Genomic DNA, 27,132 nt, shown 5'->3' with positions numbered 1-27,132 from the left:
ATGATTAAAATTTTTTTCCATAATTTGTGAGGTTATGTCACTGCTTTTAACTATCAAACCACTCTATCAAATCCACCACTTATACTTCCTTAAACAGTTTTCTCATAATTCAAGTTGAAAATGTCTATTATGTGATGACACAGAGTAGTGACTATTGGTTAAGAATATAACATTTAAATATATTAAAACAACATCATGTTACTTTTCAATCAGGGAAAATTATTATTTTAAGAGCTCTTACACCAAAAAAGCATAATTAATTAAAAAAATTTTTTTGGAGCATTAACATCTTCAAGATTTAAATGTGTGGCTCCGGGAAGTCTAGGTATTTCAAGTCTGTAGACTGGCATTCTAAGTTATCTTTCTAGATATTTATAGAAAGATATTTGGCTGACTTTCATTTTACTTGGAATGAGAGCCATAAACTTGGTTGGAGATATGCTTTATGAAACCAAGTTACATAAGCAAATCATATAAATTTGAAAGACTCAGCCATGCTTTGAGTCAGCTGGTCACTTTATTATTCTATTTCCCATAGTGAGTGATAGAAGTTAAAAATATTTTTGAATTACTAAACTATTGATAAAATTTTCATATAGTTTTCTATGTTAAGCGTAGAACTTCTGGGAAACCTAAGATACAAAGAAAAACATTTTCACCTTTTACTTTTACTTTTCATTTGTTCTATCTGTAAGACTTTTTAGAATTAGTCCCTTTCAAACACCTTTTGTCCCATCTTTCTCCTTCAGCAGTTGATAGGCCAACAAGTCAAGAAACAACATTTGACTGTTGTTCTACAAACAAAGCGCTAGGAATAAAAAAGAAGAGTATAAAAGTATAACTCCCCTCAATGAATTTAAAATGTAGTTGAATAAAACAAAAACAAATGCAACTATATCTAATACATAAGATGCCACACATGACCATCACAATGAGAGAGATAAATTTCCGAAATCAGTACTTTTTTCTGAAGGGAAGATTGGTACAAGAAAGTATGAGTTGTACAGTTAGGTTGGGAACAGTAAGAAAGACAGGCCAAGAACCTGGATTTACAGTTGGTTGTCAACAGAGAGTGACCAATGGCTTTGAGATAGAGATGAATAGAGGGCAGGGAACGTGCCTTATTGGTGTCTGTTAGCCTTCTTCCTTAGCACCACGTCTACAAGATCAATGTTGAACAGTAAATGTTTAGTGGAAGAAAGTAAATGAATACAGAAAGCAGGGACTCAGAGACTTATTCTGGTCATGCTGGAAAGAAAAAGAGCTGGTGACAGAGAAGGTAGTTGACACAATAACACCACAATCTGGGCATGAACAGTAAAGGTGAGCCACGGCAATAACAGAGACAAGGAAGATGCAGATGAAAAATCTATCACCAAGGAAAACTATCCGGGATGGGTGATGGGCTAGAAGAGGGAAGTGAGGGAGCATGAGGTCTGATCACAGGTTGAAAACCCCTGTAATTGGAAAATGATGGTGCTACTGTCAGAACCTAGCTTAGGAAGAAGGCATAAATTCTCTTGGACTTATGCTGAGTCCAAGTGAGGACATATAATTCCCAAAGTTCAGGAAGAAACATGGGGATTAAAATTGTGAAAAGAATCTATGGGAGAGCACCAAGAGGGTCTCTTACTTGGGACAAATTACTCTCCTGGCTTCCACAGAAGATGCTCAGTGCTGCCCTACCTCGGGGATCTACAGACCAGGCAACTGACAGGTAACTGGTGTCTACACTCTTCACGTGCCAAGAAAACCAACTTACCTTAGTAGCTGATATTTCACAACAGGTGTCTTGAGCTATGAAGTCTGAGTTACAGTAGATTTTAAGTTGGTGAAGTTCAATCTATTAAAAGATTAGTAATAAGACACATCATTAGTTTTTCTGAGAATCACATTGAGGCACTTAAGAACTACGGTAATTTCACTGGAAAGAAAAAAGAAGCTAATACAAATAAATTACTGGTAGATACTTTTAATGTATTTTTTTAAATTTAGGACTCATGATTTTATGAACCATTTGAGAAATAGACTCAGTTATTGAGATAGATTGACAAATAAAGAAAATCAGGTAATGGAAGCAATGGCAAACCTGGGCTAGTTATTTCAAACAATAAAAAAGAGGTATTTAATTAAAGAGAGGCACAGTTATGCACTATGATAAAGTATGCTGATAAAATGAGGAATATTTCAAAGTAAAAAACTATGGAGAAAAAGTGAAGCAAAGGTCTGAGCACACGATGGGAAGGCTTTATCCATAGCTGCAGACCTCCTGTTTGAGGCACTGGGACAGATGCTCACTTCCCAAGAAGAAAAAAAAAAAACAGTATTTAATTTTTATCTTTTTCATGGATTCTGTCTAATACCTGTGGATTTTATATTATATTGGCATAATCCTGAGCAAGACTCACAATCTTTTTACAAAAACGATTGATTCCTTCTATTTGCTCAGCAGACTCACATTTTTTTGGCATTTGGACACGAAATTAAAAGTAGTTCAACGAAAGTGCAATCATGCCTTTACATGCAAGATCAGTCACCACATAAGAGAAAGAAAATAGTACAGACTATTGAGAAAATTTCAATATGATAGATGCGTAAAGAGGTTATTTTAAATTAGGCAAATTTAATAATTAATCGTATGATGATACGACATATAACATAGATCAGAAACAATCTCTTCCTTCCCCACTTCTCCTCCCCACCTTTCTCTCTCTCCCTCTCTTTCTGCCTCTCCCCACCTCTTTCTCTGTCTCCCAATGTAACAGAGCTAGATTAAGCATTACTTTGAGGTCAGTAAGTACTTTCTACAGAAAGACTTGACAGTGATATCATAATAATTAATCCTACAGTAATAGAAAACAGATATCTGCTTTAGTTCTGAATCCCTACCCCAACACCAAAAGAGCAAAAAAGAAGAAAAAAGCTGTAACTATTAGTTACACTGAGATGAACAAAATCAATTCAGCCCACAGAAAGCATTAAGAACTCCAGACGTTGTGTAGATTCATGAGCAGCCTAAGATTTACAGCCGATGCAAGATTCTGAGATGAAATGAAACTTAACAATTTCTTTTCTATAACTCTTTGAAAGGTTATTGAAGTTAACTTTTGCTTAGAAAGTTTAAATACACTGTCTTACATAGTCTAGTGAAACACCAGACAGTAACATACCCATTATGTAAAATGAAGAATGGGGACTCCAAATAATTAATATTCTTAACTAAAACTTATTTATCATCATCATTGTTATCAAAACAGCCAATAAATACTGAAATTCTATTATGTACCATCCACTGTGCTAGGGCCTTCATATGAATTATCTTACTTAACTGAAGACAGATGATCAATTTTTAACGAAGTAGAACCTAATCAAGTACCCATGACATTGACACTACCATCAGCCTAGTTTAATGACGCTTTCGTTACTCATCAGTTACTTCAGAATCCTTCACTGAGACAATGCTTTAGAAGGAGAATGTTTAGGGAGAAATCTTTACTGACCCTTGTCACACAGGATTTGTTTGTTAAAAAAAATCCTTTATATCAGTTTTGTCACCTATCTCTTTCTCACAAAGCACATGGGTGGTATATGTAAAATAAAACCCAATCATTAGATTTTTTTTCAATAACATACATTCTGAACAAATAAAACATTTTCACATTATAACAGATCTTATGAATCACAGAGCTTGTAAGGAAGTAATGAAAAACTAAGCCACTTAAAGTTTTAGTAGGACCAAGAATCTTTTAAAAATAAAATATGTATTTTGTTTGTTTAACTTAAACAGTGACTATCTCCTCAAAAAGCTGCATCCTTGTGATATGTCTTTAATTTTATCCTCAAATGAATTGATTCCACATTAAACTACAAAACTACTGTAATCCTATAATTTTCACATTATGTCTTTTTGTAAGCGCACACCTGATATTCTTTGGCCTCAGGTTCTGGGATTAATTCTTTCCCTGGGTGAGAAGTTAATGAGACCCTGGACACGGCACTCCACCTTCAGAGGGTGGGCTCTGAGCCTGGACCTCGCTCTTGCAATGACTTGCTCCTCTCTCCTTGGTGTCTCTCCCCCAAGGGTCATGAGTTTGTCTCCGTGTGCTCTTTGGTTCTCCCAGTTCCCCTGGAACCAGAGCCCACTTTGCTCTCACTAGTCCCATAAGAGACCAGATTCCAGGCCCAACCTCCGGGACTTGCAGCAGGTACCACTGCCACTCCTGGCTCCTGTTGCTAGAATTCCCTGAAGCTGAGTTCCTGTCTACCTACACTCCACCTGCTGGAGGTCTCATCTCTGAGGTTCTAGCTGCTGGTCTCCACTTCCTCCCGTGCCTTTGGAGAGACCTTCCTGAAAGGTCTGTCTAGTATCGTTGTCGTTACAATTAATACTGTTATTATTATTGGCGGCCACCATTACTGACAGACTTTAATCCTTCCAGTAACTTTCAAGATCTTTGAGAGCAGGGGTAGCAGGTTTTGTGTGTGTGGTTTTTTTTTTATACTCTCTTATGCCAGGGTTGATGGCATGTCTGGCCCTGAATAAATAAATGAATATACAGAGAACTGAGCACATACTAGCACTATGGCACATACTCTATATAATTACATCTGGTAACTCTACCAACACTATTTTATAATTGAGGATACTGAGACTCAGTTAAATGAACAGCTAATGAGATAAATTAGCATATCCTAACAGTTAAATAGATGAGCTGGAACCTACAACCACATCTCTCTGATCCTCAAGCCAGCTCACTCTCCAGGACACCCTGATGTCTTGTCCCCAGGACCAGCTTCTGCTCTGACCTATTCTGCTGACCAGCATTGAGCCCTAGTTCTGACGTTCTCACTGATTTGTTCCCTGTCTCTAAGAGAAGACAGTTTAAAATAATATTTTATTGAATATATATGTATATACATATATATAAAATCAATCAATCTATCTATCTATCTGTCTATCTATCTATCTATCTATCTATCTATCTATCTATCTATCTGTCTATCTACCTACCTACCTACCCATCTGTCTATGATCCTTCCACAGGGACCTTTAGAAATAATACACTGGCCAAATATATATTTGCACAGAATTGTATGTTTGAAATAAAATTGAACTGTTAAATGCTTTGTGTTAGCAGCATTAGCAATTCCTATTTTTGATCTAAATTCAGATTATTTTTATGAATTTCCCATAATTCTACCCACAGGAAAATGTGCAGTCATCAAATTTAGATATATTTCACTTTTTTAAGATTATAGGCTTTTTTCTCTAGGGAAATTAATAGTAAATTTATATCATCTGAGCATCAAATGCAATTTTTTTTTTTTTTTGGTGAGGAAGAGTGTCCCTGAGCTAACATCTGTGTCAATCTTCCTCCGTTTTATATGTGGGATGCTGCCACAGCATGGCCTGATGGGTGATGTGTAGGTTCTTGCCGGGAATCTGAACTTGTGAACCCTGGGCCGCCAAAGCGGCACAAAAACCCAACCACTACATCACTGGGCTGGGCCCTGAGCATCAAATGTAATTTTTAAAGGATCTTTTCATCTGAAAGGGTTTTACTAGCCAATTGTTCTCATCCAAATGAACAACTGATACAATTAGTGGCTGTGTTTCTATCCAAAAGAACCCTAAAAAACCATTATAAGCTTATGAAAAATAGTCTGCAGTACAAAACAGTTGTGATTCTGAGGATGAATAGTTTATTGTTCTCTAACGGAAGCATCAGATAATCTGGAGCCATTTAAAATTCATCTTTTTCCAGTCCTTTCTATTCAAAACATATGAGCTTAGACCAAGCCTACTTTTTGGATAATATTTTCAACTTTTACTAAAATTTAATTTTAATAACCTCATTTTTTAAGGCATAACCTAGTCTTTCAAATTCACAGCCTAGAGAAAATGAGTGAAAATAGATAGAAGATAATATATGTGAAAACACGGTTGGAAATGCATACATAGCTATACTTCACACATCTGACGGCAAATTAATTTAAACAGTGTTGAGAAGGGAACGTACTACATGATAATTAAAGGAAGAAGGTTTTAATAAATGTTTTGTTTTAATTTAGAAATGTTACTAGTTCTCTTTCACAACCAACGTCAGAACTCACGTCCACAGGCTTGCCATCTGAAGCGCGGGCAGCGATAACAGTCCTTCCGAGAAAGTCCACAGCCTCCTTTTCATCGGTGTGCCGGCTGGCAATTAAGGTGCAATCCACATAAAGCCAAATGTCCCGGGACTGTATACCAATGCCAAGTCTATGCCACTGACGGTCAAACAACTGACGGAGTTCTCGATTTCTAAAAACGTAGTTCAGCACAACTCCCTCGGCAGCTCGGAACATGAATTCCACCACCTTCTTTCCACCATCAACTACTACAGAAACCTGCAAAGATGCAAATTCTCTTTAAATGTTTAAAATCATGTCCAAAATTATTAAAGCACACAAATTAAAACTCAAGATGCATGTTAGTATAACTGAGGCATTTAGTAAAATGTTCTAGAGACACTAGCGCCCACCAGGTACAAGAACAGCAAACATCCAGCTACAACAATAGCTTCAATATGGGGTATACTGGTGAATATAAATGCTCCTTTCTTGAGAGAACATCTAAGAGTATATATGTGTGTGTGTGTGTGTGTGTGTTTCTAAGTATACACACAATTCTGTATGAGTAATTCAAGAATTCAACGTTAACTAATTTAAAAATAAGAACGTGATCACTTCTCTTAGCATGGAAACTGAGAGCAACGTCTTTAACCTTTGATGACTTGCAGGGTGCAGAGAAAATGCATTTCACAGAGGACATACTCTTTCAGTTCAGTTCATCTTCCCATCAAAAAATTGTGACTCTATTAACAGATTAAAAGACCAGTGAAGATGAAAAATGTTTCAATGGATGCGTATAGAAATAAACACAAATGCAAGGTGCTGATAAGTAATACAGAGGTTTGTGTACCTGCACCCCATCCTTTCTGCCCAAGTACCATCTCTTCCACAAGTTTCCTGGATTCCTGCTTTCCCTGTACCCCATTTTGGGGAGCTGTCCTTTCTGCGCTCCCACGGTCCCCACCCAGCTCCGAGCTTCCCTCTCCACTGCACCCTCCCACTGTGATGATGTTCTAGTATGTTGTTCTCCTGGATGACATCCCCTTAGGCCTTATGCTCCCTGAGAGTAGGAACCATGCTTTTGAAATCTCTTGTCTTTGTCACTAACTAGCATATAGCGTGTGTTCAATAAATTTTTGTTGATGGAATCAATATTTATATCTCACTTCTTAATTCACTAAGGATTTTCAGATGAAACAATGAACAGTTTTAAAAATAATATATAATATAAAAAATGACAGGAGATAAGTTATTAGTGAGGTGGATGTAGAGTCAATTATGCAGCTGTGAAGGAAGGGCAGTTTGAGTGTCCGTAGACAAAATATGAATCTAGAAGTGAAAAAAAAAAAACCAATCTTGTCTCATCCACCAGGCTCTCCTATTACAGGTCTCAGCAAGACCATCCTAACTAGGAGAACACTTGCATTTCCCTGTTGACGATTCCTCTACAAGATAGAACATTCAGATACTACTAGATCTGCTCCCAAATTTGTGCACAGTTCCCAGATTCACCTGGCCGAACCACACAAGAGAAAATGAGTGAGCACATCTCCATGGTTCCTCACCTGTGGCATATTCTGCTGGTTTAGAACCTGCCACAGAAACCACCGTTCCTTTTTGGTGCTTCTTCGTACACGAAACGTGGTTGCTATGGCGTACTCCTCAGGAAGGCCTTTGGGAAAGATCTTACTGTGGGAGGAAAACAGAGAACTTCCGTGGGAAAACTGAAGATGGCAAGGGAAGAAAACCTAGGTATGAGGTTCTACGTAACACAATATCTCAGTCATAGTTTTCTCAATGAATTGATCATTCATCATGCATTTTTACAGTAATTTCCCTAATGGATATATGGCAGCAGCTATGCCTACATTACCTATGAAATTCTTATCCTTACTCTTTCTCCTTTCAAAATTTTCTGGTAAAGCTTGGGGTGTGTTAAAGCAAGCGAGTAGGCTATAGCCTATGTTGTGATATTCCCTTACTCAACAGGATGTTCCAGCAGAGAGAGTCTCAGAATTCACTGTGCTCTGGCAAACAGTAGAGACTTATAAAGGAAATAAACAGAACCCCTCGGCTTTGTCAGTAGAGGAGGACAGAGCATTTCAAAGAACACTGCTAAGAACTAAATGTATATTGTCCAAAGAAGAAGTTTTTTCATATTAAACTCTTGCAAATGAGCTCCTAATACTGATTTCATGGTATCAATTTAAAACCGATACTAAATATAACAAAGAGGTTTTAGCCTATTTTTCATTCCTACTGAAGATAAAATGAGGAAATTCTTTCTAGGTAGCAGAAAGAAGCCAAAAGACCTCCCAACTATCCTTCTGCCTCAATCTTGTTTCAAAATACTGTCTTCCTGGACCCATGAAGAAATTCAGGGAAAAAAGTTCACAGTGAACATGTCTCGTATTTAGACTTGCAGTGGAAAACAAGGAGAAATGCATTCCTTCAAGCTGACTTTTAAATTTATCTGTATTGTATGTAAAAACTCTGCAAGCCTGGAATCTTGCTTTTCTTTTAAAAAATCATGAGGAATAGTAGGTAAGAATTCTCTTAAGAACTAACATAGCAAGAAGCTGTGTATACAGACAAGACACCGCACACTGAGACATTAACTACTAACTTCAAATATTACACTAAGGGCTACTGAAACTGACAACCGCTGTCACGGAGAATTCTGAAATGTGAGCTTTACTCTTTTTGTTAGAGACCAAGTCACGTGTGGTACGGAAATCAGGGAAAAATATGAAAAAGCTGTGCTGGCCTAAAGTCCTTATTTACTTACTTGGTTAAACACATGCACACATATTTATGTACATATATGTGTGTATATGTATATGTGTATATATATATATATGTATAGTCTAGCTTTATCTTCTTCTTTGAGAATATATTAAAAAGAGAGGCAACCGACTTTATTGCATCTACATTATCATACCACCTCCTAAGTGAGCAAGTGATTAGCAAATCATTTGTTTCCCACCCCTCAAAATAAAAGAAAGCTTCTAAAATGGAATTTCCTCTGGAAAGCCACCAGTATTAAACTAAATCTTACAATGACCGTTATGGTACTGGTTTAGAAAATGTTGTTCATTAAAAAACAAACCAAATGACCAAACTGTGATGCTTGCCATTTGTCTTTGGGACCACCTATAAAGCCGAAAGGTGGGCACAGGTAGAGGTGACAGGTGACACCAAAACATAGACTTCCACATGGAAATTTTAAACTAGTTAGTGCATCAAACTCCTTTTTAAAGGGAAACCTCAACCCCCACACAGGTCCCGCTCACATGCAATAATTGTGTCTCCACCTTGCTTCCAACTTCCTGCCTCCTTTATCCACTCTCCACCTTGATTCTTTTAGGATCCTGTCTTCATCTCAAGGGTTCTGGAATTTGACAGTGCTATTTCCTGGGAGTTTTACTCCATTCATTGTACTAAGCACATCTTTCAATATGGGCTGTGCATCACTGAGAAAGATTTTTATAAGTTTTTTATTATTTTCCACACGTCATTTTCTCTTATCCCCTCTTCCAGGAACTCCCTTTTTAGACAGTTAACTCCTATATTAACGATCTCATTTTCTTATCCTTTCTCTTATATTTTTCCATCTCCTTATTTATTCTACTTTCTGGGATATTTTCCTGATTTATTTTCCAATCCTTCTATTCAACATCAATTTTTATTTTTTTATTTCCAAGATTCTCTTTGTTCTCTTTTTCAAAATATCCTGCATTCAGGATAAATCTCTGATGTTATCCATGAGGTGGGCTTTTAAATGTTTTTCCCTGCATCCTGGAATGTCTCCATTTCATCCAGGTTAGCTTTTCCTATTTGAAGGTTTGACCTCTCTCTTCCATGTTGGAAGCTATACCCTAATTTCCGGTGATGTTTGTAGTCCGTATATATTTAAGAACGAAGCACTGAAACTTTGATTGCAAACTTCACGCATGCTGGCACAGTGTGTTGACCAACAAGCTTCCCTGTATAGCACGGTCAGCTGGCGGATTGCACTGAGAGTCCCTGAACTGTTAATGTAGGGGATTATTTCTCAAGGAACATTCAGTTTTTCCAAAGAAGAATCCTTCTATTTCCCACTTGGTAAAGAGTATTCACCTGGCTGCAGGCATTCTAGAGCAGGGTGGGTGTCTGGGGGTCCCACGTAGGGGTCCACGTTCAGTCTGGAATTTTACTTTATCCCTCTGTTTTCGATGCCAGGCCTCCATCCCGCCCTCGTTCTTCTGCTTACCCCTGGTCTGCAGGCTCTCTGGCCCAGTTTCGCTCGATAATAAACCTCTCATCTCTTCTCTGGTTGGATGAAGACAGAGGAGGTAATCGGGGGCCTAATTTTCTCTACACACACACACACACACAGCCCACCAGCTTCTGCAGAGGCTGGTTCCCCCTGGTGAGGAGTCTCTCAGGTGTCTGGCGAGGTAAATGGCCCACACCTCACAGTATGCCCCGCCCTGCAACAAGTAGGTTCTAACTTCTTCCCATACGTTGAGTGGGTGATCAGTCTTCCCACTGCTTTCTGTCACTAGGAATGCGCAGTAATCTTTCTTTCCCTGTTGCTTCATCTCCCGGTCTACAGTCATTTTTGCATTTTAGAGGGGTAAAACTCCTTTTAAATCTTCAATCTCTCCCTCTCCAATGCCCCTTTTATCTTGGTTTACAAATATATGCATGTCTTCCCACCTGCTATGAAACAAATAGACAAAACTTCCTCTAACCTTTTTACACCATTACATTACCCTCCTATCTACCCATCAAACTTCTTAAATGAATACTGTGAACAACTACATTGTCACTATCCACTCAGCCCTTAACTCTCCTGCATTCTAAAAGCATTCCCAATCAGCTGATCCCCTGGCCTCTTCTCAATCCTCATTCCCCTCAACCCTTCTGAAGACATCCTTTCTTCATTGATATAAACCAAGAGTCACAACTACATGGCTATAGGGGCAGGAATATATCCAGGGACACTGGAATGTAAGCTTCCTGAGGTTCTTTGTCTATCCCATTCACCATCTTGTTCTCAGCAACTAGAACAGTGCCTGCACAAGATAGGTACTCAATAAATATTCCTAAATGAAACAATTGATGAAGAATTGAATTTGGATATAAGCAATAAAAAACAAACAAACAAACAAAAAAACACAAAAAACCACCACCAACACAGGCGCCCTCAATATAGCTTTGTTTTTTCCATCTTGGATAGAAATGTGCATACAAGAAATTTTCACTCTCCTCTTAAGACTTCTATAGGAAAAACAAATAGAGCAAGCAAGTTAATAACAGCAGCTAACACTCATCTCATGTAGAGGACACATGCGTGGATTGAGGGAAACTGAGAGCCCAGCCCATCCACAAGGGCAGCTGCTATTTAGCTCCAGCCAACTGTTACCATGTGGGAACGTGGGTCCAGTGTTGCCAGATCATCCCATTTTTCAAGAGAAGCCAAATACTCAGATTTTTTTAATCTGAAAGTTTAGAGTTTTAATTTTGGCAATTAATTCAGATTTTTCATAAACACTATCCAGACCAACACTGTGCACACCAAATAAAAACAGCAGTTGCTAGTTGGCAACCTTGGATCTACACAAATGTTTGCTGAATACCCATCATGTGTAAGGCATTCTGAGGCTTACAAAGATGGGGAAAAAAAATGGTTCCTGCTCAAATTGTTTCTCAAAATCGGTTGGGAGAAGGAAAATATCCACAGAAAATATAAGGAAGTGATATAAATTGGAAGAGAGAGGGAAATATATAGTGCATGGCCAAAATTAGAACTCGAGGTTGTGAATAGAAAACCTAGTGTTAGAAATGGGACTGCTTTAAAATCTTATAACAGCAGGATGGTTTCAGTCCTTTTAAACTTACTGAGACTTGCTTTATGGTCTAACATATGGCCTATCCTGGAGAATATTCCATGTACACTTGAGAAGAATGTGTATTCTGCTGTTGTTGGGTGGAATGTTCCATAGCCTGTTACGTCTGATTGGCTTATAGATGTGTTCAAGTCTTCTATTTCCTTATTGACCTTCTGTCTAATGTTCTATCAGTTTTGAAAATAGGGTATTGAAGTCTCCAATAATAACTGTTGAACTGTCTATTTCTCCCTTCAGTTGTGTCAGTTTTTCCTTCATGAATTTGGGGGCTTTATTGTTGGGTACATATGTGTTTATAATTTATTGTCTTGGTGGATTAACACTCTTATTATCAAAATGCACTTCCGTGTCTTCTCTAACAGCTTTTCCTTAAAGTATATTTTGTCTGATATTAGTGCTATGGGCTGAATTGTGTCTCCCTAAAATTCATATGTTGAAGTCCTAACCCCCAATGTGATGGTATTTGGAGATGGGGCCTTTGGGAAGTAATTAGGTTTACATGAGGTCATGAGGGTGGGGTCCTCATGATGGGATTAGTGCCCTTATAAGAATAGACCAGAGAGCTCCCTCTCTCCCTTTTTCTCTCGCCCTCCCTCCCTCCCTCTCGCTCTCTCTCTTTGCCATGTGAGGACACAGAAAGAAGGCAGATATCTATAAGCCACTAGAAGGGCCCCTTACCAGAACCAGGCCATGCTGGCACCCCGATCTTGGACTTCTATCCTCCAGAACTGTGAGAAATAAATTTCTGTGGTTGAAGCTTCAGTATATGTATCTTGTCATGGCAGCCCAAGCTGACTAAGGCAATTAGTGCAGCCACTCAAGGTCTCTTTCAATTTCTGTTTTCATGATATATCTTTTCCCCTTTACTTTTAATGAATCCTCTTTACTTTCACTTTGAATCTTACATGTATCTCTTTTTGATAGCACCTAGTTGAATCATATTTTCTTTTTTTAATCCATTCTGTAAATCTTTTCCTTTTTATTTAAGTGTTTAATATTTACATTTAATATAATTACAGCTAAGGTAGGATTTATGTTTGCTATTTTGCTATTTCCTATGCCACCAGTATTTCGATTACCAGCAGGGTCACCCATGATGGACAGGTTTCAGAGGAGCTCCCAGACTAAGACAGACTAGGAAGAAGGACCTGGCCACCCACTTCTGAAACAATTGACCATGAAAACCCTATGAATAGCAGTGGAGCACTGTCTGATATAGTGGCAGAAGGTGAGAGGCTGGTGCAAAAAGACCAGACAGGGTTCCATTCTGCTGTACACAGGGTTGCTATCAGTCAGAATCAACTCAACGGAATAACAAATATTTTCCTACTTGCTTTCTATATATCTTATGTCTTTTTTGTTTCTCTGTTCTTCCATGACTGCCTTCTTTCGTGTTAAATAGATATTTTCTAGTGTGCCATTTTAATTCCCTTGTTTATTTTACTATATTTTTTGAGTTATTTTCCTAGTGGTTGCCCTGAGGACTACAATGAACATCTAACGTTTACAACAATCTAGTTCAGATTGATATCAATTTAATTTCAATAGTATATAAAAATATTGCTCCAATATAGCAATTTCCTCTTCCTTTCTTTGTGCTATTATTGTCACACAAACTGTATCTGTAGACTTTATATGCCCATCAACATAGATTTATAATTACTGCTTTATTTATTTATTTGTTTGTTTATACAACTGTATTTTAAATCTGATAAGGGAATGAAAAAGTTTCAAAGAAAAGACATTTATTCTTTTATATTTATCTTTGTAATTAACTTTACCAGTGTTCTTTATTTCTTCGTGTGGATTTGAAATACTTTCTAGTTTCCTTTCAATTCAGCCTGAAGAGATTTCTTTAGTATTTCTTGTAAGACAGATTTACAAGTGATGAATTCTCTCAGTTTTTATCTAGAAATATCCTAGCTTCATTTTCATTTTTGAAGGATAGTTTTGCTGGAGAGAGAATTCTTGATTGGCTTCCTTTTTCCTTTAGAACTTTGACTATGTCATCCTACTGCCTTCTGATGAGAAATCAGCTTAATTTTATTGAGCACTCCTTGTACATGATGAACCACTTCTCTCTTGGTCTTACCAAGATTCTGTCTTTTGGCAGTGACTAGGTCACTGGATCTCTTTGAGTTTATCCTACTTAGTGGAGTTTGTTGAGCTTCTTAAATGTATAGATTAATGGCTTTCATCAAATTTTGGAAGTTTCAAGCAATTATTTCTTCAAATAGTCTTTCTTTCCCTTTCTTTCTCTCCTCTCCTTCTGAGACTCCTATTATGCTAATGTCGGATTGCTTGATGGTATCACACAGGTCTCTGAAGCTGTGTTCATTTTCCTTCATTCTTTTTTTTCTGTTCCTCATATTAGACAATCTCAATTGACTTACTTTCAAGTTCTCCAATTCTTTCTTTCACCACCTCAAATCTGCCCTTGAGCCCTCTTATAAATTTTTCCCTTCAATTATTACAGTTTTCAATTCCAAGATTTTGATTTGCTTCTTCTTAATAATTCCTATCTATTTATTGGTATTCTCTATTTGGTGAGACATCATTTTTATACACTCCTTTAGTTCATTAGACAGTTACCTTTAGTTATTTGAACATATTTTAAATAGCTGATTTAAAGTCTTTGCCAAGTAATTCCAATGTCTAAGTTTCCCCGGGAAAGTTTCTACTAATTGCTCTTTTCTCTGTGTATGGGCCATACTTTGTTTCTTTGCATATATTGAATTTTTTAATTGAAAAAATATACATTTTAAATAATATAATGTGGCACTCTGGGAATCATTTTATTCTCCACCCATCAGAGTTTTGCTGTTGTTTTTCTTTGTTATTTTGGTTGTCATTGTTGTTGCTGCTATTTGCTTGCTTAGTCACTTCCTGAACTAATTTTTTAAAGTGTGCATTCTTTGTCATGTGTGACCACTGGAGTCTGCTCAGTTAGTTTAGTGGTCAGCTAATGATTGAACAGTTAAGTCCTTTGACATATAAGTATCCAGCCTCTGCTGAGGGACAATGAGTGCATGTTGGAGAATGCCTTCAATGCTCAGGCAGGCAGTTTACAACTCTCCTTAGCCTTCATTTTATGCTTGCTCAGAGCTTCAAAGTTGGCCAGAGCTATGAGTTTAGGGCCTTTCCAGATATTTCTTGGGTTTCTGCAAAGCCCTGTGCATACACATAACTGTCTTGATTCCTACAAATATGTTCGAGCTTTCTAGTGTTTTCTATGGACATCTGCTTCCCCAAATTTTCCTTTAAAAATTAGTGGTCATCTTGTCATTTGCCCCAGTTGTCACTGCTGCCTTGGGCAGCTGCAAGGTTAAACAATTGCTATTGATTGTTTTCAGCAAATGCCATGGGAAAAGGACTGTTATTACTGAGAGAGCTGTGAGTCAGGTCAAATAAAAACAAGCCCTGTGAGTAGGGGTTTCCAAGGAACTACTAGTCAGGTAAAATAATGACAGTTTTATGGCAATGGGGCTTTTATTGACTTCCAACCTCATTCTTCCTTCTCCAACGGCTGCTAGGATGCTAGTTTGCACTTGTGATTATGGAGCTGTTAGTTTTAAAGTCTACCATTGTGTTAAGGAGAGAGAAATGTGAATAGGACAAGTTAAAATGTCACAAAGCTTGCTATTCATACCAAGAGTCAGTTTTTTCTTGAACAAACTGTTATTAGATTATTGTAAGCCCTTGGTTAATATCCAGAGCTCTGAAAATATTTATTTTGACCATTTTTTCCTGTGTTCTCATTGCTTTTATGGATGGGTACTTTTTCTGAGCACCTTAATTTGCCATTCCTGCCGACATCATCAGTAATATCTTGGACCTTCTTCCAGTTCAGCCCAACCACAAGCTTAAAGCAGCCAAGAGAGTGATCTGAGTGAATGCTTCATGAAGCAAAACCAGGCAGATGAATCTTGCTCATATTTCTGACTCATAAAATCATAAGAAGAAATAAATTGTTATTTAAACCACTAAGTTTTGCAGTGGTTTGTTACAAAGAAAAAATAATGAAAACACCTTTCTCCTCACTTTCTACTTAGGATTATGGTCATACAGGCAGCTGTCACATCTCTTCATGAGACTGCAAGCCCTTTGAAGGCAAGGACAGCATTTACTCCATCTTCGTATCACCCACAAAGCTGAAAGGCAGTGCCAACAGAGCACTCTATACCTATTTGTTAAATGAATGAATGATTCAGCAAATGAAATGGACAAAGACTTACTTAGTTTTTATATGATTCTTTAATACTTCATAAATAAAACTAAATATAATTATTTTTCAATAATTTAAAATCTAATTCAAAAATTGAAAATATTTTATGTCTCATGAAATGTTTCTTCTGTGACAAAAATAATAAAACTACATAATATTATTAATATTAATAATGTTAAAATAAATATAGTCTTAAAATAACACAGTGAAATAAATTTAGTTATGTTTAAAGAAAAATTAATTTTTATTAGCCTAATTTTGTAATGGATGAAAATCCTTATAATTACTATATTTCCCTTTCAGAAATTCATATTCTGCTTTCAAGGCCAAAAATTATTTTGCTCGATAGGACAAAATTTTCAAAAAAATAAATCCTGTATTTTAAAAATAATAATGTTACAAAACATATCTACTTTTACAAACTATGTTTTTTGTTTGTACCACGCAAGCACAAACACTTAATGTGATGCAGCATAATTTCTCTGGGTCTTGCCAAAGTTTTTATTATGGGAGAGGCCATATTGGATTACTGGTCTGTTACCAGAGAGATATAATGACAGCTTGCTATGTCTAAGATATCCATGCTTGAATATTTTTGAATGGAGTGTAATTTCCTATAAGAAATTCTATCCATTGCTTATTCAGTGATACTCCCATTAAGAAAAATATTGTTGATCCTTACTTGCCAAACTCATTCATATATATATTGGGCTAGAAATTCTCAATGGGATGTTTTCTACCTTCCCTCCATTTAAACACCTTGTATCTAGTTCAATGCTGTAAATGGAAAATTCATCCACATCAATTAATATTAACCTACATTTGAAGACCTCAGAGTTTAGTGAAATTTGTGTAATTAATCTTTATTTCCTATTGTCTACTTTTCTTCACATTAATGAAATCATCTAAATATTCATAGACAGGTGAGAGGAGAGGTATACCAAATTAACAAAATGTGCAATCTAAAATCAATTTTTAAAAATGTGACTAAGTAAAAGTCATAGAGAACCAAACTAACATTGTTCCAAATTATCCAAGGGTGACAAAGGAAACTTTGTGGAGTCCTCTTTATACCAGCCCCTGGGAGGGCTAGGTCCAGATAGTCTGAAGTGTCGCTGAAGCCTCATAATTCACATATTTTAGACTCTTTTGAACTTGTAATTTATTTCAATGTTGAAAAAAATCTAAAATGTAGTTTTCACCTGCTCTCTGATGTTCTCTATGTATAGCAGCCTTCCGTTCAATTATAAAGTGGAAGGAAATACTGTTAAACTGTAGGGGAAGTGGTTGAAGATCAAAAGTGGGGCTCCATATAGTGACCAGCGAGGGCAGAGGCTATGTCCAGATCTGAGAACCTGTACCAGTAAGACTTTGATCCCAATAAAAAATTGATTTCGTTAAGGTCTTTACATTACAATACTTCCCTCTTGGTGTCAAAATTAAGACAGATTTTTATTTTCTTTTTTATATATTTTCTATTGTCTCAATTTTTGCAATGACCACAAATTGTATTAATGATCATTTTTTTAAAAACACTAATGTTTTCAGTTTAGGAAAAAATAATCCTAACCTTTAAAATGACCTATAAGTTAACTTTGTATTCTTTAAGGACAGAAATGAGGAAGAGTTAACACTAACAAGTATTATTTTTGCTATTATGGGAGGGAAAAAATAAGTTATAAAAGTCTCTAACTCCCAACCTATCGCCTTGATAATAAGTAGGTCACTGAGGCATTAATAGAATATGAAAGAAACTTCAAATGAAAATACACTTTTCTCAACATTTTCTCCATATTCTTCAAACAGAATATGTAATTAGAAAGTACTAGTACCGTATTTATGGAGTTGGATAAAAATTAACATCTTATTAACCGTGAAGAAATTCACCATATAGGACTTCAAGAATGGGTTTTATTTGTCTAAATAGCATATTAACTACATTCTCTAGACCTTCTTTCCCACTTGATTAATGAGAAATCCTTTCCTGGTCAGAATTAATTTAAAAGCATTAGGAAATACAAATAAAATGATGATGTCTAAAATGTATCCGTGTTACAGGATGAGTTGGAGGAAGCATTTAATCACTCTGTGCATGTATAATTGTTATTAAATAGGATTCTACACCCACTGTCTTTGTATATGTAGCATGAACTCCGAGATACTGACATTCTCTCTAACCATGAAGTACTTTCACTGACAAGCCAAAACACCCAATACTCTGCTCTTAGAGCTTTCTTCCTCCCTGGAAAATGCTTGTGTTTATAAAACACAAGCTCTGTTACCATTAAAAGAGTCCCTAGAAACCGGTCACACATTACCAACAAATTGATAATTAATTCTTGCTTGGAAAGCATAGAACAGGAACCTACGGGGATTGTTATAAAGAAGGAAGTTTGAATGGGGAGGGCACAGAGAGGGAGGAATAAATCCAGAGCAGGAAGTGCCCCTGAGTTAGCTAGACCAAGATGAGGTGCCACTGTCACGAGCCCTAGGTAGCTAAAGTGTCACCTTAAGGCACTGAGAGTTTGAGAAGAAAGTTCCAAAAAGAAGGAGGTGATGCCAAAGGGATGATGCAACCATGATAAACCTTGACTATTTCCCTCGCCTGTGCTGTGGACTCTCATACCTAAGTCCCTACTTGGCATCTCCACTTGGATACTAAAGGCATCTCTAATTAAATAACTGAAATAGAACTTTTTGTTTCCTACCAAATGCATCCCTTTACGAGGATTCCACATCTCAATAAAACACAAGGCCATTCACCCAGGTGCTCCAGACAAACACCCAAAAGTCACTCTTGACTCTTGCCTTTCCTTTATCATCCCCCACCCCATCCAACCCATCAGCAAGTCTTATTGCTCCTCCCACCAAAACAGATCCTGACTGTCTCCACTTCTCTTCAACTCCACTCTCCCTGGTCCAAGCTGCCTCCATCTCTCCCAGGACTCCTGGGACAGTGTCTTGATTGATCTCCCCCTTTCCTTCCCTTGAAGTCTAGTCGCACATAGCTGCTAGAATGAGCTTTTAAAAAGTAAATCGGACCAGGTCGCTCCCTTCCTTAGAACTTTCCCAGAGTGCCCATGGCTCCAGAATAAAGCGCACATCCCTGATCATGGCTCACAAGGCCCTGTGTGCTCTAACTCTGTCCTCCTCTGACACATCATCCCCTATTCCAGTCTCTGTGTGGCACTCACGCTCCAGTCACAATGACCTGAATTTAGTTCCTTGAACACCCCAGGCATGTTGAGGTCTTAGGCCTTGTACTTCCTGTTTCCTCTCCTAGGACAGTCGTTCCCAGAAGTCTTCACTTAGATGATGCTTCTCCACTCAGGTCTCAGCTCTACTGTCACTTCCTCTGAAAGGGCTATAGCTGTCCTCACCTCAGTCACTACCTAACAACACATTGCCTTGTTCTTCTTCTTCATAGGCTTATAACTACTTGACTTTTAAAAAAATGGATTGGTTTACACTTCTGTTGCCTGTCTCAACCACAAGAATGTGATTTCCATGACAACAGGGGCTCTGCCAGGCTTGTTGCTCCATATCAAGCATCTAGACTAGCACCTGGCATGTAGGAAGCACTCATAAAATGTGGTTCCACTCATGGAAAGTCCATAATGATGCCTCTGTCCGGTCCTAGAAGGTGGCACACACTGGTATTCAGTATAAAATCTATGTTAGTGTGCATAATGCCTTAAACTAAGTCAAGGCTTTACAAGACTGTGCAACATCACATTCTGCAGGAAAACAGCAGAAGGAAAAACCAAACCCTAGGAGATTCTAAAGCAGGTTAATCAAAAAGTTTGACACAAAACAAGTCCAGGAACAAACACAATCAGTATTCTTACTTTCAAAAAGAAGTTTAAAATCTATACAGGCTATAGCAAAATAGAATAGCTGCTCCAAGAAGAGTTCACCAAAAGTGTCCTTCAGCAGAAGTCTTCTAGACCTTGAAAATGTTTCAGTTGTAAGAAACCACACACAATAGTTTCCTGTAGTTCTACACTCCTACAGCTGGAAGGAACCCTAATAGTAATTTAGATTAACCATATCACTTCATAAATCAGAAATTAAAACCATAGAAGTTAAATAATGCCCCACCCCCATATCTCTGCCAGACAGAGGTCAGGAGGGGACTTGAACTCGGGACTCCTAATTCCAAGGTTAATTTTTTCCAGTGTATCAAGTTGCTCGCATCCTCTGGGTTAAGAATAAAGTTTCCCTCATTGCTACCAACCTGAATTAAGAGTAATGTTTTGGGACTGTAAGAGAGAAAAAAACTCTATTTTTCTGAGTACTGGGCAGGGGGGAGGGGTATGTAAATAAACATAAAATATTAATTTTAAGAAATAAATAAATAAAATGTTTACAATCATTCTATAATATTAACAACAACAATAAATCATATTTTGGACTCTGAGCAAAGTGTTCATTATGACATTTGCACATCCTAGGTGACCAGTAGCCTTGAGGGGTAGATTATTACAGTTCCTTCCCCTAACGATATTTTGAGCACAGATCAGGAAGTATCGCAAACCACACAGTAATATCTTTAAAATAGGGATATTGTCTGTTGGGTTTTAGGAAAGATATGCATGCTACAGAAGGTGATAACCAATCAAGAATATTTTCTCTATATTCCTTAGAGATCATTTCTTAGAAAAATTAGGATTTTTCACCAAGAATTTCTTTAAAAATGAGTGCAGTTTTCAGGAAGTAGTGAAAATTATGAGAACAGTAGATATACTAGTAATTATGTAATGTGAAGAAAAGTATGGAGCATTCTGATAAAAAGTGCCTTTGTGTTTATCCCACTGTGAGAAATGATATCTTGGTATTCTAATACCTTAGGAAGCATGTGAATGGAATGGTAACCAACTGAAAACACAAATGATTCCTTAAAATGTGAAAATAATGATCATAAATGTGACTATTTCAAATGATTATGGAAAGGAAGAGAACCTTTAGCTCTGGTCCTACGTTAATTCTTTCCTGGCACAGGGATCAGGGTCAGCTTCCACTCCACTCGTCCCCTGAGGTGTGAAATCAATGCCTAACATAGCTATACACAAAGTCAACTTAATGAAGGTGAAGGGTCTGGTGTCAGGGACAGAGGATGCCAACTGAACAAATAATGGGCATTTCTGGCTGTCCAATTAATGAGAAACCAATAAGAACTGCCCTAAGAAGACACACTCTCCTTTTTTACACTCCCTTCCAGATGGGGAGCACTGCAAGCAGAGCAAAGCCAGGGGAAATCACGAAACTGAAAAAGTAATTCACTCTTTTAAAGTACCTGCAAGCATTTATTGATAAAGTTCTTTTATGGGGAGATGGAATCAGGGAGTAGATCTCATTTATTCTCCACAACTAGGCCATGATGGTGTGTTGTCAAGAAAAATAAAAACTCTAATGAAGCTCATAAATTTCTCTACTTCTTAGCATATTCAATAATTGGTAATTTCATTGTACAGCAAGTTCAATTTGATGTATTTGTTCAATGTTCCTAAAAGAACCATAGTTTGTAATGTGGCAAGTAACATCTCTGTCTCATACAGAAAAAAATAAAGGACCAAACCAAAGTTCAGACTAACAGGGCATTAGGAAGACACACCAGGACTGCCAATTCTTTTTATCTTCTACCAACTAAATAACAAGGAATGTGAGGCAAGGAGGGAAACATAAAAAAGAAAAAACACAGATTAACAAACTTCCACAATTTCACTGCTCATAAACCAAAAAGCAAGAAGACATGATTATTCTAGAGAAATTTCGTTTTGTAAATGGTGTTCCAAAAATCGGTGAAACATACATTTAGATAGCAAAGTGTTTAAAAAGTTTAGGTACTAATTACAATGGTTCCAGGGGAAATTCTTCAACCAGCTCACAGCACAAGCCTTGAGGCAAAGCCATTTTTTCGAAAGTGCTATTTTGGTAGAGCTGAAGTGAGTTTTCCAGATCTTATTTAGCAAGACCAACATTTATTTATTTTTTTGCTTTTAAAGTGAAATGGCTAAATGGAAAAAAATCTATTTTTAAATATCAAGAACTGGCTTCCAAATTAATTCTTCCATTCTAAATAAGCACGAGGCAGGGTTTATGAAGAACTTCCGTATTTACAAGTATCAATGGGGACTTTGACTGGCTGAATATCTTCCAGGAAGAGAAATATGAGACAAGTTACATTTCCTGAGAGTGAAGTGAGACATGCTTGGAGTTTATAGTAAGTCATTTCTTTCCCAGCTGACACCCACCATCACCTGTCACTTTACAGGCAATTTGGCCAGCAGGGCCTGGAGGGTTTGTCTGAAACGCCTTCCCCACGAGCTGGGTGACAATGTTTGAGTCCCACAGCCACAGAGATTCTGAAATCTTAGCCTTTTTGTGTTTGTGGAGGGGATTCAGACAGATAGGTTGTTAATGGAAAACAAAGCTTGGATGAGTCTCTGACAATATTACGCCTGTTAGGGTTAGCACTGGTTCACGGTGACACCGTAAAGGACTTCCCATTGAAAACAGCCCTCCTACCAGAATACTTTCAGACAACAAAAATCGAGGATGATGAGAGAAGCTGCTCTTCAGAAAGGCCTTGAAAGCTAGTTTTTTCAGGTGTCCCCCACCAAAAAAGATAAAACAAATCCTGGGTCAAATCCAACCCCACTCGCAAGAGGTCCTCTGAATTCTGAAGTGTCCTTCCTGGATCTGGAAGCCTGGCTTCTGCTCAGGATCAGTCCAGGGAGTACCAGACCTCCTGAAAACTGTGATTTCCCAGTGGCCACACTCAGCTATTTCTTCTAGAATGTAACGCCACTGCTCCCACACTTTCGCTTTTTTTAAAACACCTTTGTTGTGGTATAATTGATATACTCTAGTTTCTCTTCAGGTCATAGGAATCTTTCACCTTTTACTTTACTTATTTTTATCTGAATAAAGTTCAAGCCCCTTAGCACAAAAGACCTTTCAGAACAGCACCCCAGCTGGCCCTTTCAGCCGCCTCCACCCCCAGACACTCTCCCTGCCTCTGTTCACTAGCCACATGGGATTTCTCACCATTCTTCAAATTGCCTTGACCTTTAAAACCACCAAGACTCTCCCGCTGACTACACACACTGGCCCCTGGCTTGCCTGGCAAATTCACACTTATCTTTCAAGCCCCTACTTTACACATCCTCTGTGAAGATTTCCTCCTTCCTTCAGAATACCTTCATCTCTTTTACTAGAGTCTGTCATACATAATATCTAAATATTGCTACTACAGTCCATAACAGCTAATTGTTGACATATCTGCCTTCCCAGACAGAAATAACTCGATGGCAGGGACCGTGTCTTTATTCCTCCTTAAATCCTCAGTGCCTGGCATATAGCGAAAATTCAGTATCATTTGAGAATTAAATGAAATACTTTGTTAGAATTTCTTCTTTCACTGGCATCAAGGCTGAACTTAGAAAAAATAGTGACAATATATATCATAAAATATTTTTTCTATATAGCTCTTATAAGCAAAGGGAATTTAATATTCTTACCGTGGGTGAATTAGAAGAGATGGGCAACATGAAGATAATAGAGAGGATTGCCTGGTATACATATCCACGAGCTTTTGAGCCCCACAGAGGAAGGGACGCCAAGAGCTAATTGAATTCTATTCATTAAATACACTGTGGAGCTCTGCGCCCAAGCAGCACTGCCTTGGGGTCCAGGGGACAGTTAGACGAGGATCACGGAACTTATGCCACCACCCTCCAAAGCACACACACACCCCACTCAGCCATAAGCCACGGGGCAACTCTGGCACCTGAGGGCTGAGGATAAGCAGCCATGAGTAGAGGTTGGGTCCCAGTAGAGCAGCATATGCATGGAGGAGACTCAGAGCAAAGGCAGGAGTGACATGCACTGACAGGGAGGTTAGAACACAGGAACATACTGGCTTTGGAACATGAGCCATGTGCAACACTCTTGGCCCCCCCAGAAATAACGAGACTAGCCTTTAAGAGGGAGCTGAGGTTCCACAGCTGTGCAGGTAGAGAGTAGGAATCGTAAGAATTCAGGCACTGATGTTAATGTGACATCATTTAAACCCACATACTAATGAGGCCTGGGAACATTTAGATTTTCTGAGTCAGAATGAAGTCAGCAGTATATAAAAAGTATTTAAAATGTGAATTGGATCACAAAAAAAGAAGGAAGTTTGCCTGAGGACATCAGTGAGGGCTGCGTTTAGAAGGTAGGAGGTATACTAAGCTTTCTAGGATATGTAGGATTCCAAATGGCAGAAATGGTGGACAGAATATGACAGAGAGAAACGGGTACACAAAGGCAGTTCAGGGCAACATTGAGGTCATCGGCATTGGAGACAGGTCAGAGGTCAACAGTTGCTTTGAAAGAGAGATTTCTATAGTGTTAAGAAGTCCTAGTCAGATTTGAGTGGGTTAAGGGATGTGTGAGGAAGTAAAAGGGGTCAGTAACATATTCCTTTGAGAAGTTCGGGAGTGAAAGGGACTGTTAAGGGAAAATGCTTCTAGAACAGGGAAGGACTAAGTCCATGTTTGTAGACTAAGAGGCCAGGATACTGTGGAGAGGGGCATTGAAAACAGAAGAGCCAAAGGGCCACGGGTGGATCCAGGTCTTAGAGGAGGCTGGCCAAAGGAGATTAGGAGCAAGAGTGAAGGGTTAGCCTTTGAAAAGAGGCTCCCCAGAGGACGTCCTCCCCAGAGGACGGCTGAAGCAAAGAAATTCTGAGGTAGAGAGCGGAAGTTGAGAGGATCAAAATATGAGGAATAACTTGGGTACAAAACATCTGGTCAATTCAATCTTCTATTCAACCAACCAGATGTTAATTCTATACGGCACTATCACACGTGTCCATGTTAATTACAATTTTTACCGGACCTGTGATTGCTTCCAAATTGCATACATATAGTCATGGTGAGATGCAGTATTAAAGTCAATTATTTGAATATATTGTTTTTTCAGTCTAAAATTATAAAAATTTCACCTAATCTGGAACAAGTGTAGTTTAGGAAATGTAAATGCGCTGACTAAAATGAGGCAATGGACAAGGTGTACCAAGCTCGTGTGTCACATAAAATAACACAAGTAGCTTTTCGGCCTCCATGCTTATTTTCTGATTAGCCTTTGTGGCTAAGTTGAAAGAACTGAAATTATAATAAATTAATGACTTAGCTGACACAATTATTCTTGCTTGATTGACATGCATTTTAAAGTTTATCATTGAAATCATAATTGTATCTTACTATCTGATTCTGTGTCTGAGAATGAGAATTAGACTATTCAATGCTATTTTACAAAATATGGAGTCCTATCAATCAACAAAAAATCTGTAGAGTTGTTATAAAGTTATTCTTAAGCACTAGTATAATAAAACATCATTCCATTACTATGGTCAATTCTCTGGCTAATTCATAAGTTTAAGGTCATGTTTAAATTTAGGTTTATAACCAGTATAAAAGCAATACATTTGCAACCACTGAAGGTTAATAACTAATTAATCCTCACAGCATCTTTATGGGCCAAGCAAGATTAAAGATGATTGAAGTATGTGCTACCTTGCTTTCTTTCTTCTGTGTACTCTGAAAACCCGCAGTGCACACTCCACAGATACATACATACAACCCCCACCCAAGCAGAATCTCTGCTATCCCTTAGAAGACTTGATGCATTGGATAAAAAGATGACTGAAGAACGGAAAAAAAAATCTGATATACAATCTAACAGGAGAAGTAGATTAGTCAATGCCTGTCAAATTGGTCCACGTAATTACCAAAGTAGAACACCTTAATTTTATTACTTGATGATGACATTTGCATTATTATGACTCCTAAATAGTACATTTAACTGGCACCTCACTACTCTTAAGGTGAATGGCATAAGGACATTTTAAGATAAGATAATTTACATGTAATTAGCTATAATAAAATAGGAAATAAACTCTAGAGATCTGCTGTATAACATTGTACCTATAGTCAATAATAATATATTGTCCACTTAAAAATTTGTAAAAATAGTAGACATGTTAAATGATCTTTTCAAAATAAAATAAAATGAAACAAAAACAAAATAGAATAAAATTGATATGAATGTTGTACAACCTATATACATAGGACCAGTTACTGATAGTGTTTACTTTTCCCCAAACAATATTGAATTATATGAAATCTGAAGGAAGAAAATCACAATTTACTTAAATTTGATGATGATAATATTAAATGTTTTCAAAACTGGGAAATGAAAATGCTGAACTGGTAATATTTCATATTATATTACATTTTAGTAGTATTGGTGGAGGTCATTGAGATGATGTGACCGCCAGTTGACTCTTGAGCTGGCCCTGGACTACTGGAGGCTCCTCATCCCCTCCTCTCTCCTTGGAATGTTCTGCCCACGGTTCCCACAGTGGGAGTCATTTCAAGGATGCAGCCTTGAGAGAGCAATGTGTTGTTGAGACCATCTGGACTGTATACATGACTGAACATAGTTAAGGCCTCTGCCTACATAAACTTTTAAGATTCTAGAGGGTTGATGAGGAGATCTACTTGTCTTGCGGCACCCAAGACAAGCCTTGTATTTAAGTTCCCTTGCTTATTAAACCTGCCGCCTACCCATCTGGGGTGGTCTGCCTCTTTCTTTGTTCTTTCCTTGCCCTCCACGTAGGGGGCCAGCTTCAGATTTCACCTGGAGAACTCCCATGGTTGTGAACCAACAAGTAGCCATTTGTATACAAAGCAATTTGTTATTGGAACATATTAACATCCCTGAATTTTCTAGAAAAATATAAGATAGGTTCTTGCGATAGGTTCTTGTGATAGGTTCTTGTGATGGAGAAGTAAATATTTCCATTCATTCTTAAAACCTGTATAATGATACTCTTAAAATTCTGTTCCA

At 37.7% G+C, this 27,132-nt stretch overlaps 1 protein-coding gene across 3 annotated transcripts in view; it reads right to left on the bottom strand.

Annotated features, from left to right (window-relative positions):
- The window catches only part of COL19A1 (collagen type XIX alpha 1 chain), a 297,117-nt gene that overhangs the window by 253,331 nt on the left and 16,654 nt on the right, over positions 1–27,132 (bottom strand). For all 3 annotated transcript variants that reach the window (XM_014782544.2, XM_087437889.1, XM_087437888.1), the window contains exons 4-6: positions 7,680–7,803; positions 6,115–6,390; positions 1,763–1,843 (exon numbers count right to left, since the gene is read on the bottom strand). In XM_014782544.2, coding sequence (XP_014638030.2) covers positions 1,763–1,843; positions 6,115–6,390; positions 7,680–7,803 — 481 coding nt within the window. The remainder of the gene's footprint in view (positions 1–1,762; positions 1,844–6,114; positions 6,391–7,679; positions 7,804–27,132) is intronic.

The sequence above is a fragment of the Ceratotherium simum genome, chromosome 13 (genome assembly GCF_057802395.1).
Source record: "Ceratotherium simum simum isolate JZ-2026a chromosome 13, ASM5780239v1, whole genome shotgun sequence".
Taxonomy (NCBI): domain Eukaryota; kingdom Metazoa; phylum Chordata; class Mammalia; order Perissodactyla; family Rhinocerotidae; genus Ceratotherium; species Ceratotherium simum.
Note: the sequence above shows the minus strand (reverse complement) of the source record. Positions and strands in the feature narration are given on the sequence as shown.